Here is a 17,048-nt window from a genome sequence, read left to right on the forward strand (position 1 = left end):
CTGTATGTTTTGTATTCATGAAGGAAGTAATGTAGGATATATGCTTCCAGCTTGAGAAAACTTTTTATGTTTTATCAACTGGTCTTGTGCAAAAACGTCCTTAAATTGACCTTCAGCATGGCCTTCATAGCTGTGTAGAGAAATAAAGAAGAGCCACACTTGATGTAAATATGATAACATCAACAGTGACTCATCTTGTGGCTTTATCTTAGCATGCTTAATGTGCTGTGAAATGGATTTGTTCCTTAATCTCGTCATTTATTGCTATGTAAGTAAATACCCTGGTAGTTGCATGTGTATACAAAAGAAAAATCCTGTCTTTGTCGAATGATACATTATAATTTCATTCTTCAGATACTAGACAGCTCAAAATTTACTAAAAAATAATGTATTTTTTAAAAAATTCACATATATAATCTGCAATACATAGTAATGTACGTGGTGCTTGCAGTTTTGCAAGACTGCGGGAATCACATGTTGCCTAGGGTTTGTTCAGTTTAGTTCTATCAAACTCCACAGAAGGAGTGGGTACTCTTGAGGGGTAGAGGGGTCATCATATTTGTGTAAATCTTGGGGAGAGGCTGGTACTAGTACTTGTGGATTTAATGGTGAAGTCGCAGCAAATCAGAATTGAATGTTGATTTTAAGCCAAATCTTTGATCGGATCTGTTTGTAGTAGACAAAGATGACTCATAAGCCATATAATTGATACAAACAACATAAATCGGTTATGTCTTGAAACGTTGCCAAGAAATCCACTTTATACAGGTGTCAACATTAATTTCTCATTTATTTTATGTTAATGATGTAACTACAGATGTATTATCAAAAGCCAACTGTGATCTATCGCTGCAGTCGTCAGACATGAGTGTTATTCGAATTTGCCGTGATACTATGGAAAAATAGAATGGTCGTGTAGTTCAAACTATGTTGCGCAATGAATGAACTGTATAACAATGCTATGAGTATATAGCCATTTTGTACCCACCTGTGCCCAGCCCTGGGTACCCAGGGATAAATAGCAGTAAGGGTGTGCTAATGTTTAAAACAAATGTCTGTTTTTGTAACCCAGTAGATCCATCTGTCTGTATTCTTACATCATTAATAATGCTTTACATTTATTTGTCCCCGCTGAGGTCAAATGTCCAGCGAATATTGGGGATAGGTATTGTTTTTTTTCTCTACCCCACTCCATTGTTTTCTCCAGTTTCACATAAGTACCCACTTTCATATCTGAAAACATTGATTCTGTTGACAGCCCCAGGGTCTATAGTACATGTACGCATACAATGTTGGTGTTGTTTGACGATATATCTGTGAATTTTGTGGAAATATAAAGTTACTCTTTGACATCATTTGAAAAATTGAAATATATATTATGTTACATATTAAATCAGGTATGTAATGGCAATCTTGAGCTTCAACCTGAGCTTGCTCAAAATCAACCTGAGCTCCACCCTGAGCTTCAACTTGAGCTTGAAAGATTGTTTACAGCAGAAGCTCAAAATTAAGTTGGAGCGCCAACACTGAACTCCAACTTGAGCATCTGAGATCAACAAGCTAAAAAAACATACTAGTCTGTGGAATCAGACACAAGTCTCTTGAAAAAAAAAAATCACCAGAAAAAAATTAAATTGTAACTGCAGAAATAAAGATTAGAATAAAGATTAAGGAAAAATGAGCAGGTTGGAATTCATAGTCGTGCAGCGCCTGGCCAACTTTGTTTCGAGCTTCGATCTGATATAAACAATATTCCAAGCTCAAGTTAAAGCTCAGGGTGGCACTGTGCCCATGTTTTCATAGAGGTCCTTTCATGTTTATTTTAACGTTCTTCCACTCTTGAAAAATACAGTGATAAAATATTTCCTGTTTTGTCTTTTATGTCCAGATCGTATTCAATATCATTACTGGACGCTCTCACTTCACTGACTAATTCTCCCATCCAATGGGAGACTTAAAAATAAAATTATTTCCCGTTTTGGCATCTACGCCCAGGTCATAACGCTCAGTTTTGTTGCTATTTTTGCTGATTTCAATCAACACTCCCATCAATGGGTGACTTCAATTTACATACAGCGCAATCATTTTCGATGGCAAGTTTAAACTGTTTAGAGATACCGGGGGTATGTGTGTTTTCGCTAGCGAGTATGTTTCTTTCGCTTGCTTTAACGGGTGACTTAAATCGAGCTGATTTGATCTCAGATGTTCAGGTTGGAGCCCAGTGTCGGTGCGCCAACTTCGTTTTGAGTTTCTGCTGTAAACAATTTCCCAAGCTCAAGTTGGGTGGAGCTCAGGTTGAAGCTCAGGGTGGAGCTCAGGTTGAAGCGCAAGTTGAAGCTCAAGTTGAAGCTCAGGGTGGAGCTCAAGTTGAAGCTCAGGGTGGAGCTCAGGTTGAAGCTCAAGTTGAAGCTCAAGTTGAAGCTCAGGGTGGAGCTCAGGTTGACTCTGAGCAAGCTCAGGTTGAAGCTCAAGATTGCCATTACATACCTCATTAAATAGTTTATGTGACTGACACTCTGAGATGCTTCCAGAACGTAATATTGTTCCATTCCACTGTTCTATTTTGTCTGAGAGGAATCCAATAAAATATTTTGCTAACGGAGGAATTACATCTAAACAAAGAAACTTCAATGATATAGTTCAATGTCCTGCTTTGTTTTGGCTCAACATACTTTCTAGTTCTGTGGTTCAATGCCTTTCTGTAGCCTTGGTCTGATGTCATTTGGTTCAATGTCCTGGTTCTTTGGTTTAATATCCTTCTGGTGTTTTGGTTCAATGTCCTCTTTTTGTGCTTTGGTTCAATACGCTTCTGGTGTTTTGGTCCAGTGTCATTTTGGTGCTTTGGTTCAGTGTCCTTGTGCTTTGGTTTAATGTCCTGGTGCTTTGGTTCAATGTCCTGGTGCTTTGGTTCAATGTCTTTCTGGTGTCTTGGTCCAAGTGTCATTTTGGTGCTTTGGTTCAATGTCCTGGTGCTTTGGTTCAGTGTCTTTCTGGTGCTTTCGTTCAATGTCTTTCTGGTGTCTTGGTCCAAGTGTCATTTTGGTGCTTTGGTTCAGTGTCCTGGTGCTTTGGTTCAGTGTCTTTCTGGTGCTTTCGTTCAATGTCTTTCTGGTGTCTTGGTCCAATTGTCATTTTGGTGCCTTGGTTCAATATCCTGGTGCTTTGGTTCAGTGTCTTTCTGGTGCTTTCGTTCAATGTCTTTCTGGTGTCTTGGTCCAATTGTCATTTTGGTGCTTTGGTTCAATGTCCTGGTGCTTTGGTTCAGTGTCTTTCTGGTGCTTTCGTTCAATGTCTTTCTGGTGTCTTGGTCCAGTGTCATTTTGTTGCTTTAGTTTAATGTCCTGGTGCATTGGTTCAACGTCCTGGGAAATATTAATTCGGGATCTGTCCATCCATCTGCCCGGAGCTGTTTCGCGGACATTCTATTGACCGATTTCTTTAAAACGTAATACAAAGACAAGATATACATATGCACGTCAATTTTTATTCGATGAAATTTGACTGACTGGCGGCCATTTCGGCATAAAATAAAGCTAAAACCTTCTACTGGAACGTGTCTGCAACCAGATGGTTGTGACGACTCCAGTCACACTTGCTATGAGGACAATACATATTCGGTTGCGAGATTTGATTGGTTTTAAACCACAATATACACAAGCACCGAGGTAACGGCCATTTTTGTAAAAAAAAATGGTTAAATGTCTAAAACTAGTTCTTGGAGGTGGTTAGAGATATTGCAATGAAATTTGGTATGATAGTACGATGATATTGGATTACAAATGCATGTTTTTATTTTTTCGAGATTTGATCCAAATCGCCGACTTGCGATCATTTTTTTTGTTTTTGTGTTTCCTAGCGCTCTGGATCAACGATACCGTCTCAAACACCAAGCTTTATCATCAACATAATTGAAGGGGACTATGTCATTTACAATGTTTATTTCTGGTTATTTCAGTCAAAACAACTGGCTACCGTTAACCGTATACGCAGTTGATCGAATCCAGTGATAGACATATCCCTGATTGAGTATAGACGTCCCAGGTATGGAGGTGAACCCCGAAGGTGAAAATATCCTAAATGTATCGCTCGACGATAACATCACGTGTTCGAACCATTTGATCCGATCCGACCAATCAAATCGTACAAGTAATGTATCTACATGCACGTTTTGAGTGTACGTGGAGCAGATATAAATTGCTCCCTTCCCGTGTGTAAATCTGCGGTTTTATCTGTTATTAGATTGTTTTAAATAAGTGGTTTATAAATGGTGCCCTTGGGAAATGTTCTTACGGCGCCAAAATAGAAGTATTTTTGCTCGTGTCCCGTGTTACAAACAGTGGAAACTCATGTCATGGTGTTGCAATGTGGGATGAGGTTAGGTTACGCGATTTCATTTATTTATCGCGCGCACGTTGGTACAAATCCAGTCAACACATCCTTGGATATGTAATTGCCAACGTTTGAGTATTCCTTATCAGGTTATTTGTTTCAATAAAATCACGGTTTTGTGAAAGCAGTTATTGAGGACGAAATATCACATAGATACCACACACCATTGACATGTAGTCAGAAGAAAAGGCAAATGTAATATATGTATCGCTTAAGTAGTTCGAGGGTTATTTTCTTTTGAGTGGAAGGCATAATCGAATCGGGGTATGTGCCCTTCTGTTGAAGGCCGCATGCATTATGGTGAACGTGCGGATATGCGAGGAAGTCACAATGTGAATAATCAGACCAAGATAAAAATTATTACCTGTACAAAAAAGGCAAAGTATTGAAATTGTGAATGTGAATTGATTTCGATTTTAATTAAGAACAATAGATCATGTTTTGTTCAATATTAAACTCTTGGTTATTGTCATATATCTAGTGTAATTGCATGGCTGTTATGCATAATTATCCAGATCTTTCAACACCACTACGCTCGTTTCAAGTTCACCTTGACAAATGTCGGGAAGACTGTCAAAACCACCTCTCGTCTATTTTACCTGTGTCCGCGTTTTACCACCGGTGGAGTGTGTGCGGTGGTGTAATTCTATTGGTAAGCTGTATACTTATGTGCGCTAAAATGTTTGGAATCGGTATTTTTGAACAAAAGTGTCTGGAGGAGGTCTACAATTTTAGAATTTATTACTGAACTTATAATATAAAACTAAAAAGTGCCTAAACTAATCGTTCATGTCATGTCAACATCGTTAACTGGTGTAATTCTTCACTCATGTCATAAAGAATCATAGTTTGAAAAGGGGTATCGTTTTTGGCATTTTGGCTGTCTTATGGCGACACATTCGTAAGGCTTTTTCGTTGAGCATACAGGATGCTGTGGATTGCGCGCACTTTCACAGTGACGTCATTACTTTGCGTAGCAAAACACGACTTAATGCTAAGAACGTTAGAGGGTATTCGTTTAAACCAATTAAACGTGATAAAAAATGCCGCGCCATGATCACACCTTTTCAGTCAAATAACACAAATGATTCGAATTATCGTCTTAATACAATCACTGGATAGAGACGAAAATGCGCGCCACTTTGGAATCGTTGGATAAGTTTATTACATATTTTTTTCTCGCCTGAAATATGAAATTGTGTTAAATCGATCCTAAACAAAGACGAGCACATACAATTTTGCAGATAATAACAATTGTGAAATTTGTTGAGCATATTTCTGTACAGAAGATATACCGCAGGCAGTTTGAACACGTAGTGTGACGTCATATAACCTTATTTGTACATCGGCTTCCATGTGTAAGTCCCTGTTAAATAGCACGTACACAAGTGTTCTAACCGCGCGGTAATCACCGTGCAATAGGCACAACCTGTATGAATGCTAATTTCATCTGTGACGTAAGTTAACGGAATGATACCGACACTGTCTGGCTAGTCTCATTGCTAGGCGTGTGTATGCGTAACACGATATCAATCCGTCTTGGCTACAAACTGGATGCACTATTAAGGTTATTGGCCGCATTGAAAACACACATTACCGCTGAGCTATAAATGAATAAACTCAATTTTATTGTCGGAACTGGGTTTCAAAAGTACCCGACGCGTCTATTCAATTCCAGCAGACGGCAGTGTTATCTTGCCCTAATTCCGTTATGCGGTAGAGATGATCGTTACAATCGGCAAGAACAAGGGATGAGTCACTGATCTGATTATGCAAATCATATGCAAATCATCGCGTCTTCCCAGTCTGGGTTGAATGGTCATTCATCTTGAGTTATTAAAAAGTAGTTAGACTTGGATGCGTGTATGCACTATACATTTTCCGATGAATATGCCCCTGCCCACAACCCAATTCGCGTAAGGGGGTGACCATGAGAAACTTTGGGAAAGGAGGTGGTAAAAAAATGGAAAAAATGCCTTTACTTAGTTTTTCGCCATTAGAAAGTAGGCATTGAAGTATGGGGTACTATTGGAGATGCCGAGTGGGCTGTACTTGCTGGATTTGGGGGATAGTAGCATATTTATAAACATTTATAATCATAAAATTATGTTAATAAATACATTATCATCAATTACGTTCAAAGAAATCCACAAGTTTTTAGAAAAAATCAGGCTAAATAAAAATGTATACAGCTTGTTTTTCACTTTATTTTTCATCCATCGTATTTATCGGAAGCCGCGCTTCAACATAATTGATATAATTTGTCCACCAGACATGGTTGTAAATACTGTCTAATTTGGTTGTATTCTGATAGGGTGCCGACGGCTAACCTCGCTCTAGACACCGTGTTCACGGTGTGACGTCGGTCGTCTTCTTTGGTTGGACAAGATCATTGGTTCGTTGTATAAATAGTCGGGTAGTTTTGACAGTTTTGTCATTTCTACCTCAACCACACTGCACGTTACATCCATCCAGTTCAACAAGGTAAGAATTGACTATGTTCGGTGGTCTTCGATAATTTCAACCGAAGTATTTTTCGACAGTCATTGGTATTTTTTAGTTCTTCGTCATGTTCCTGTCATATCCTCTCTTCCATTGTGTCCTTTGTTTTCTCCCAATATACTGCTGTATTTGTTGAGCTTGCGGATATTTCAACTTTTTTTCTGTTTTGTCATTGTTTGGGTTATCAGCGTCTTAATTTCCAAACAAACTTTTGAAAATACAACGTATATAAAGTCGTTATGCGTTTTCGGATGAAGTATTTTTTTTTTTTTTGGCGTCTGCATGTGATTCACTATGTTATACGTCTGGTCAACAAAACTGAACGGACGTAGAAGAAAACGAAGTTAAAGTGTCGATTACGATTAATGAATGCGATGTTTAATGATTTGCTCTCTATACTAACTAGATGGCTTCACAACATGCTACTTGTATTTCCACTATATAACACTACATTTTGTTGTCTAACCGGAAATGAAATGAAAGGAAATTGTATACGGTTGTATTCATGGGAAATTGAATTGTCACATGTTTTCGTTTGGTTACACGTATATCTCAGCATGTGTAACCGAAGCGTATCATTGCCGTTTCGTTTCGACAAATGATGATTCTAAACGAGAAGTTGAGTCTAAATAACATAACAATATAGTGTTTAAAAACTGGAAACCACCTGTTCGAAAAATACGGTATGCATGGGTCCATAACGTCTGGAGTGGGGTGGGGGTTCTGAGATATTATCTCTGTTCACGTCTTGATAACACTAACACGTATTGGCTGTACTGATGGTGGGAGAGGGGTAATCTCTACGGAGAGGGGACTTTAAACTTTTTGAAACAATAATAATAATCCTAATATACTGATTTCTGGACTTTTTTTCGTAGAAAATGAACCAAAATTGGAAGTTTATTACAGGCGAAATAATATTATCGGATCAAGTTTCAACAAGTTGAATAATTACGATCAAAATGAATCGTATCATTATTTGAGAATGTCAGGAATTGTAGATTGACTTCAGCACCATACAAACAGTAGACATTCATGTCGCTCTTAAGCATATTCCAATCCAGATTCCATAAAACGCATGATAAAAAGACATTCCACCAGAAATATATCATTTTTCCATACTAAGTTTAGTACATTATTTGTTTGAAAAGATCCTTTATGTAATCATCATTATATTTCAAGTTGTATTCACATTCTGACTGAAATACACTTACTTTACATACTTTTCAACAAAATGGCATTGTTCTCGAACTTGAAGTTTTTCTGTGACCAAACTTAAAGCTAGTTTATGAGGGTTCACTGGCAGGAAATTTCATGGCGATGGATGGAAACTCCATGTCGCTTGACCCGGTGGTGGACTCGGATAACCATAGAGACAGCAGGAAATAGTATATCCATAGCAACACGGTACCAAAACAATTTCTTGATTTGTTGAGACGCGGAAGGATCTTTCTGTGCATCTCATTCATTTTAAACCCACATTGCATATAGTATACTTATGGAGATGGAAATTGATTTGCCATGGTAACTGACATAATATTCAACCCTATTATCAATTCATAATTTTATCACAGGAATTCCAAGATATCGCACTTACATGGTATTCATCTAACAAGCAATGACGCAGTTGACGACTACTTTCTTCTTCTGTTGTGCCGTTTCCATGGCAACCAGTTTATCTTATCCACAACGCTTTGGGGCGAGGAGACACTCGATACCTCCACACAAGAGAATCTTTTTCACGTCGCCGTCTTACGTAAGTATACTTACATTTAATCCACTGGTTTATCTGGTTGCAATGTAGGGCAGTGTCATTCTCGTTCAGACCAATTAAAAATAGTGGAAGACATTACCGTTCTGCGAACTCACAAAATGCTAGAAAATAATAACGTGAAAGGTTTTATATGTATGTAGATTTCTAGTGGTGAAATATTCGCCCTCTGAAACCATTGAGGTTTATAGTGGTAATCAGTATAACACAGTGCTTACACTGTATCCTCTATTAGTTACCCGACACATAAGCATTTAAGCATTGAGAATACAAATGTTGCTTTATTCTATCTATGACAATACTGTATCTATTTATTTACTTCATTTACTCCATGTTGTCAAGTTTTATAGAACTATTTTAATTTTACCACCATATTTATTAACCTCAATCTAGTTAGCACATACGCCGGAAAATCTCTAAATAACAGTTGGCGCCATGCCTGGCATGATAACATCAAGTTCGGCACGGGCAACATTACACCGAGAAAACAAAACTCATTCAACATTTCTCCACTCGTTTGATACTCGAATGAATGCAATATATATCCATATAAATCGACCAGTTATAGGGCAGTCTTGTAATTTTCGCTGAATACTGCATTTCAGACTCATGACACGGTGTATGTGTTTTCATGGTAAAGTGTGGACATAGTAAATAATCAAATTGTCATCAAACATATGAAATGTCGATACCGATGCCCAAGAACACATGTTCGTCGTTGTAGCTAGTAAAATTAGTAATATGATTGTAAGAGGAGTGACGACAAATTGGCGTCAAATATATTGAATTATTGAAGTATTGTTGTAAACATGTGATTGGCGAAATACGTAAATTTAACGGACATTTGTTGCGTAAAGCTGATTGCCATCGCAGAAAAAATGTCACGCAAGTTTTTTACTCCACGGAGTCATAATGATGGTGACCATGCTCTTTACAATTAAGCCTTTTGTAATAATTGGAAAAGGCTGAGTGTTTTTCGGTTCATGTGTCAGCTAGCATTCCTTTGTATGTACATTCTTTGAAATTGAGTACACATAATATATGCTTTATTTATGAGCAACTGTAATACAGAAAATACGGACAACAGTTAGTCATATATGCCGAGTTTTAATACATTATAGCAATACATTATATTACTATTTTACATGTTCAAGTTCACGTGAATTCAATTTATAGAGTTTAATTCATCAGCAAAATTAAAATGCAGTGAATAAATATGCGTTTACATCACGTAGAATGTAGAACTCGAAGACTACTAGGAAGCTTGTAACATGCGGTCATGTCATAATACGATATATAACAAAACATATTCGGCAATCGTTGTCCAAAGCAACTAGTAAAAATAGACGTTTAGTGGACCTCAATAAAACGGGCTTCTTTAAAAGCAAATACAATTTCAGTCTTTTGGGGCGTAAACTGATAACCAAAAACTCATGAAACTGTTGTAAATTACGTAAAAGTACGTTTACACGATGAGATCCTATCCCACAATGTCTAGACTATATGTATGATTTAGAGAGTTTAAACTTTTCCCATCAAACTAACGCGGAGACGCAAATGTCATCAATGGCTGGCGGGCCTTGACAAATTGGTCATGCGGGAAGCGACAGGATGGCAAGATTCGGAAATTAAATATTTGTCGAAGCCAAATTAAAAACGTTTTCCAGACGAGGCAAAGCGGAATCAAATTGGTCTGTACACAAAGGAAATTGCTACTATGACAGGAAAGTTTCAGAATTCCGAGAAATCCTTTTCAGTCTGCGCAATTAATTCGTTTTACGCCCGTGCCTGGAGTGTTTGCCTCGCGTGGCGGTTGCGCTGATTGAGTCGTTATATATCAGACATCTATTCCGCTTTGTGATGTGTGGATCACGACAACATCCCACGCCATATCCGCGTTAATTGATTGGAGTGATCAAATGCCAGCGTGCAATCATCCAATGTCCCAACTATCTACTCTACACGCAGACAAGGGGTCAACAATGTAACTGAAGTGAAAACAAATATATCCATTAATATTTTAGAATAAAATGGATTGAAATTACACAACATTTTAGCAGTTATGCTCCAGTCTCTTGTTGAGTTTTTTTCTTTAGATTTTCAACGAAAGCTTGACTATAGGTAATATTTACACACTTGATGGAGAGTTCAAACACATCAGTCTGTTATGTGTGTAGTTTACTGTGTGTGCTAACTTTTCGTCGTGACAAAGTAGACAATACGACACGGAGTTATGTCATCGTCTGTGCAATCAGTAGTAATACTTTCATTGAACAGCAGTTTGTAAACAGTACCGACTTCGTATGTCTACGATGCTGTGATATGCAAAGCTTACGTGGGATTGTAAATACACGGTGTACATGCCAGTGGCGGATCCAGCAAAATGTATTTTTGGGGGGGGGGGTCCAAGCTACGCTTAAAATATACGGAGCGTAAATCGCAGAGAAGCTATGCGTAATCCAGATGATATGAATCGTCTTTGATTTGACCATGTAATCTGATCAACAGTTACGAGCCCATTTTAATTATAGGTCAAATGGTCTACAATGGGCATTTGCATGAGTGTAAAAACCGATTATTTGACTCCATTATACTTTCCGTGAGCCACATTTTATAGAAATGAAATTTTGATGGGTTTCTTTTTTTTTCTTTTACAGTCAACTACGACAGAGTCAGGGGAAGAAAGTGGTGACGGCGGCAACAATGCGACCACTGAAAACTACTACGAAAGATCGTGTTGGTTTGAAGTCGAAAAGAAGGTTAAGATAGAAGGGAATTGCGTCAAATTAGCCGGCTACTGGCCAGCATGCCGTGCCGGTGATATGATGTCCCCATGGACCGATCAGTGCGGTGCCATCAACGACGAGGAACGCGACAATTTCAAATTCCGGGGAAGAGGACGCGACGTAAACTAAAACAATATTATCTGTGCAGTTTTTTCCTGCTCATGCCTTCAAGTTGAAGTTCTTTTTTTTGTAACGCATTAAGATACCATATTATCCCGATCGCCCCTCCCACCCCCACCCCCGCGTTGACAATTTTATATCGAATACCTCCTTTAAAGACTACTGTAAAAGGATTAATTATTCACTGGGTTTTAATTTTGCTTATTTCGCTGACTGGAAAATAAGCCAAATTAAAACCCAGTGAATATGTAAAATTTAGCATGGAACACATTAACTAAATGATAAAACCGTGAATTAAAAACCCATTAAATATGCCTGAAATGCTAAATCAGCGAAATTTAAACCCAGTGAGAAATTAGTTATTTTACAGTACTAGAAAACTTTCTAACGTAAAGTAAAATAATCTGATGTTATTAGCGGCAATCTCAAAACAAAACTCTAGTTTGTTTGTTTGTTTTCGAATTAAAAATTATCCGATTATGTAAATCAGTAAGAATGATTATTTACACGGACTGGACTTCTATTCCGATTGCATCACGTGAGATGAATATATTAGAATGTCCGTAGATGGCATCATTCTCTGTTTTTTTTCCTGTCGAGCAATGGCAGTATCGCTTAAATTTTGGCTACACGATTATTCCTTCAGTGAATTATTACATTGAGAGTGTCAAAACATGCGTCATTAATCGTGTATTGCCCAGCCCAATTTTAAATGTGTATCTTTCTTTATACGATATCGTGGCAGCACGACTTTAAGTTTCTATTTTATTACAAGCACGTCTCAGTAAAAACATACCAATACGATTTCCGATTAGTCTATGTATGTATGTATGTGTGTGTGTCCGTCTGTGTGAACTGTGCTGTGAGTATATTTACTTGTGGGCATCGCACAGTAAACCCAGGTACCGCATGTGATTATTATTTACTAGTAGTAAAATAAAAAAATGGATGAAAACGGTTACTACTAGTGTTCATCGTCGCAAACATATATCGTACCTTAAACATTTCGTACGTTAAGTAACCATGCTGACTCCTCCACCCCTCCCCGATTATAAAATACTAAGTACTTTTTTTTGTTTTGTTTTCTCGCGAAGACAAGAAGATGCATATGCGTTGAGCGATTTCTAAAGCCTCACAACGAAGTTACGATGAATGTAGATATATGTATATAAAATCAAGAAATGAAGTGGCTCATAATGGTTCATTTGAAAATCTCCTCTCTGACTCTAACAGTTAGAATCTAGGTCTGGGCTAAGCGGTGTGTAAAAAGACAAGTTTGTGTTGAAAGGAGGTATAATTAGCCGTCCTTAAAGACTGCCCGGCTGAGTTATAAATGTGATGGACAACAAAGTAATAGAATCAACCCGATTTTCATCTTTTATTATGTTCGTACTTGGTAATTTAGATCTACAAATACACCAAGTTCCTAGACATGTTTTTTAAACATTTCTCCATTTTCCACGATTTAACCATTTTAATCGCACAATTGACTTTGTATAACAAAATGTCATTGCCTAGAACCGTGGGAATGTTTGGTGGTAGAGGCTCCTCTCAGTGACTGCATTATGAACACGAAATGTGACATCTGGTTACTCGATGCAGCAACTTATATGATAACTCCTGCAATATACGGAGGAAAATTGTCTGAATTAATTGTCATGTTGAAAGCAGTCGTGGAAATAAAAGAAACACAAAATGAAGTACGTAGGAATAAAGATAAATAAAAACATGATAGTGGCCAATCTGCCTTGAACAGTTTATCTAAGAAGCATAAAAACAGTGAAAACTGAGAAAACGAAAACTCAGAAGGAAGGGGTATTCCAGCACTGTTAAATGAACAAGTCCGAAAGAGGGGGGGGCTCAGGCGGATTTTAAAAATCAACATAAATATTTATCGATATAAAATATATTATCTACGCTATGCCAATCAAGTGTAACAGAGAGAATTCAAAATATATAACGAAATGAGCAAACAACAAAGAAACACATGAAACGTCCCACAGTATTCAGATGTCGATGCCAGCACAAAGTTTTGACAACTATGTTGTTAAATAGTATTCATATTTGAAGTACCGTAAAATGACTAATTTTCACTGGGTTAAAATTTCGCTGATTTAAACATTTCAGGCATATTCAGCGGGTTTTAAATTCACGGTTTGATCATTTAGATAATTTGTTCTATGCTAAATTTTATATATTCACTTGGTTTTTAATTTAGCCCATTTTGCAGTCAGCGAAAAAAGCAAAATTAAAACACAGTGAATAATTAACCATTTTACAGTACATGGGAAGTATCAGTGCGCCCTCTGTTGTTAGCTACAACCCCAACGCAGGTGGCGTAATCAAAGTACTAGTACATTTGTGATGACTCACGTGATATACCTAAACAGTGTTTATATTTTGACAGTGACTTGATTTGATCGCAAGAGTTACAACGATAGTCAGATGTATCCTTTCCACAACATTTAATGTTTCTAATTTTCAATTCAGTCACATGTCCCACCGTTTAGTAACATAATTTGTAGATTGAAGATGAGAAAAAAAACGCCAGTTGTAAGATTTAATTTGAGGTGGCACAGAAAGCCATGTAAATCATCGATGTACTAGTTCCTAGAATTGATTGACGTCACTAAAACGGAGAATTAAATCACACAAAACTTGTTGAACCCACAAACACGCTGTTGAACGGCCGTACGCTGGTACGCCAACTAAATGTACATGTATGTCAAAACGCAGGACCAAAATGTATAAATATTCAGACAGCCCATTAGAGCGACATGCTCTATGCACTGGAATGTATCAAATTAAATCACGGTTACTAGTATCCCTGATAAAATAGATTCAACAAAGTTTTCAAAAACATATCTTTCTTCATTGTAAAAAAAATATAAAGTGTACTTTCCAATTATTTATCTCTATTTGTCACAGGTACAGTAAACTACAAACAAACAGAGAACGATACAAGTATGTTTAGTCATAAATTAATAAATAAATAAATAAACTTGTGAATTTACGGTTTTTAAATAATAAACCTATCGACATTAATGTTCTTTCTGAAAGCGTTTAATTTTTCACATTTTAAAGGTAAGAAATGTGTAAAGTCTTGCGATGGCCATATGACACAGTTTTCGAACACGATCCTGGATCCCTTGTCCGATTTTCGATTCCGTGTATCAAGTTTTCAGTCTAACTGGCAGATATTACCTTTGCTAAAAGTAAAATGACGCATTATGTGAATTCCCTTATTATTTTGCCAAGATATATGCAGGAGCATTTGAATAGCATTGTATTTTGTTAAACACTATAAAATGTGTAGCATCACAATTTGGTGAGAGAACGAGTTCAAATCGGTTGGTGGCCGGCGTTCTCCGAACTGGACTACACAACATCAGAGCCAGTATAATGTGGAGTACGTAACGTGGTGAATGTTCGTGTGAAGTACGTACTTTACGTAATCTCATTAAAAGTATATAACGCAAATACAATGTATCTTTATTGTTATTACCAAGCTACAATATCACGAGTCCATAATGGCACAGCGCGATCTTTGTGACGTCATCAAAAGAATGAGTACACACGTACAATGTCACGCTGGTGGCGCGCTACTCACACTCTCCTCACTACTCTACTTTCGCGCTAAGGCGTCGGAAAATAATGCTTGAAATACGGTAAATACTAGTACTGACGCGATGTGGCACGGTCCAATATCCATACCGTACAGTAACTTGACTGCGCATTTGTCGAACAGAAGAAAACGGGTTCGTTTCGATTTAAACCCGCAACTGCAAAGAAATGTCGATCTGAAAGAAGAATTGAGGCAGTTGGCAGGGGAGAGTTATCAACGAAGTACGTACCACGAGTCGGACGTATATTGTGAACTAAACGGATTACAGGAAACGTCGCTAATACCAAAAGTACTCCACGAAGGTGAGGTTAATTATAATTCTGATAGACATGTAACACTGCAAGCCACTGATTGGGATAATCACAAAATATGTCGCGCGAAAGGTGAAAAAAACGATGAATAAAATGCTGCGCCTTTTAGTGGATAGTCTAGAACTATCTGTGTAGTTAATCAATGTTAGATTGTTTGTATTCACGGGAATTAATTACTTTTTAGATGGCCATATACAGGGAACATTACAGTGTCAGGAAATAATGACGTATATATGTTTAAAAAAACGTAACAACAGCACTCTTTGTATAAAAGTGCACATGAGGCTGTTATATATCAGAACTCTAAAAAAGCACTGTATTGCTGTAACTGTACAGCGCACCAACAAAGATAGCTCTCGAGCGGTTTTCAGTCCTATCGATTTCAGGGCAGCAAAAGTGGCTTTTAAAGTACAAATTAGCATATGCATAAGATATCATTAAATATGACTTGGGATATGACTAACTTATTCAGAGATTTATACAAAATATTCACTGATTTATGTAATTCACGTCTCGTGAAATACTTGATTTGCTACTTCTGGAAATAATTTTAATATTCAATAATATACTACCGTAGTATGTATCAATACTCAATTTTGAAAATTTTCACCCAGATTTAATTCTGACATCACAGTAATATTAGTAGTATGGCTAATAGAAAACTACAACAGTACACAACAATCAGGGATGACAAATGTCTTACATGACAAGTTTTCAATCGAACCACATTATTATTGTTCAGTTTTTGCGCTCAACATTACTAAACAAATTATTGCAGTGATGAGTGTACTGATAGAATATACAACATACAGCATTGCCATCTTTATGTAGTTAATCACACTAGTATAAATCACTTTACAGATACTATGTCATATAGTGTTTTGTTGTTGTTTTTGTAATTATTTGTATTTGTGACCTTTTAGAAAAGAATAAAGGAATAAGTTATTTTACATTTTGTATCAGATTGAGTTTAAACAGAGGTTGCCTGTGCATAGATCCTGTGTCTCTATTTAGAGTACAAGTATATTTTTATTTCTATCATTATTAACTTGATAGATACCCACCTTCCTTTTCTTTTGATCACAATCAGGGGTTAACCATTTGAAAATCTGGGGTTATTAAATTTGGGAAAAAACCTGCACAAAGTAAAACAAATCCTACAGAGAAAATACTACATTTTAAAAAAACACACATACACATATTTGTAATGAGAGGCTTAAGAAAATTCTCACACAAAATTGTAGGAAAACAAAAATTTACAGTATTTTTAGAATCTGCCTTCTCAGAGATTATAATGGTCAATTCCTGATGGTCAATATTGGGAAACAAATGTGCATTATTAACTTGTACCCGGTAGTTGTTGCGCGATATGTTCTTCTGAAATATGCGAGTATCAAACTTCACAGATCTATGAGCATAAAAATTAAATTCACCTTTTTTTATTATTTTTTTCATAAGACAACTTCTGGAAATATGTCCACTCTTCTGAGTGGAAAGACTGGAGCTCACTGCGAGTGACCGATGGGACACTCATGTTACGACTA

General features: G+C 37.0%; 1 protein-coding gene across 1 annotated transcript; it reads left to right on the forward strand.

The window, feature by feature from the left end:
- Positions 1-6,739: 6,739 nt before the first annotated feature.
- Positions 6,740-12,372, forward strand: LOC102806972 (uncharacterized). The gene is made up of 3 exons (XM_006812003.3): positions 6,740-6,873; positions 8,466-8,647; positions 11,320-12,372. The coding sequence occupies exons 2-3, from the start codon at positions 8,510-8,512 to the stop codon at positions 11,575-11,577; spliced, it is 396 nt and encodes a 131-aa protein (XP_006812066.1). The 5' UTR covers positions 6,740-6,873; positions 8,466-8,509; the 3' UTR covers positions 11,578-12,372.
- Positions 12,373-17,048: the final 4,676 nt, after the last annotated feature.

This window comes from Saccoglossus kowalevskii, chromosome 8 (assembly GCF_978046115.1).
Source record: "Saccoglossus kowalevskii chromosome 8, keSacKowa6.1, whole genome shotgun sequence".
NCBI lineage: Eukaryota > Metazoa > Hemichordata > Enteropneusta > Harrimaniidae > Saccoglossus > Saccoglossus kowalevskii.

Bases quoted from the DNA above. Each gene is read 5' to 3' on its own strand.
- LOC102806972 (XM_006812003.3), top strand. From the start codon at position 8,510: ATGACGCAGTTGACGACTACTTTCTTCTTCTGTTGTGCCGTTTCCATG. The intron at 8,648-11,319 runs GTAAGTATACTT...TTTCTTTTACAG, and splicing joins TTTTCACGTCGCCGTCTTAC to TCAACTACGACAGAGTCAGG.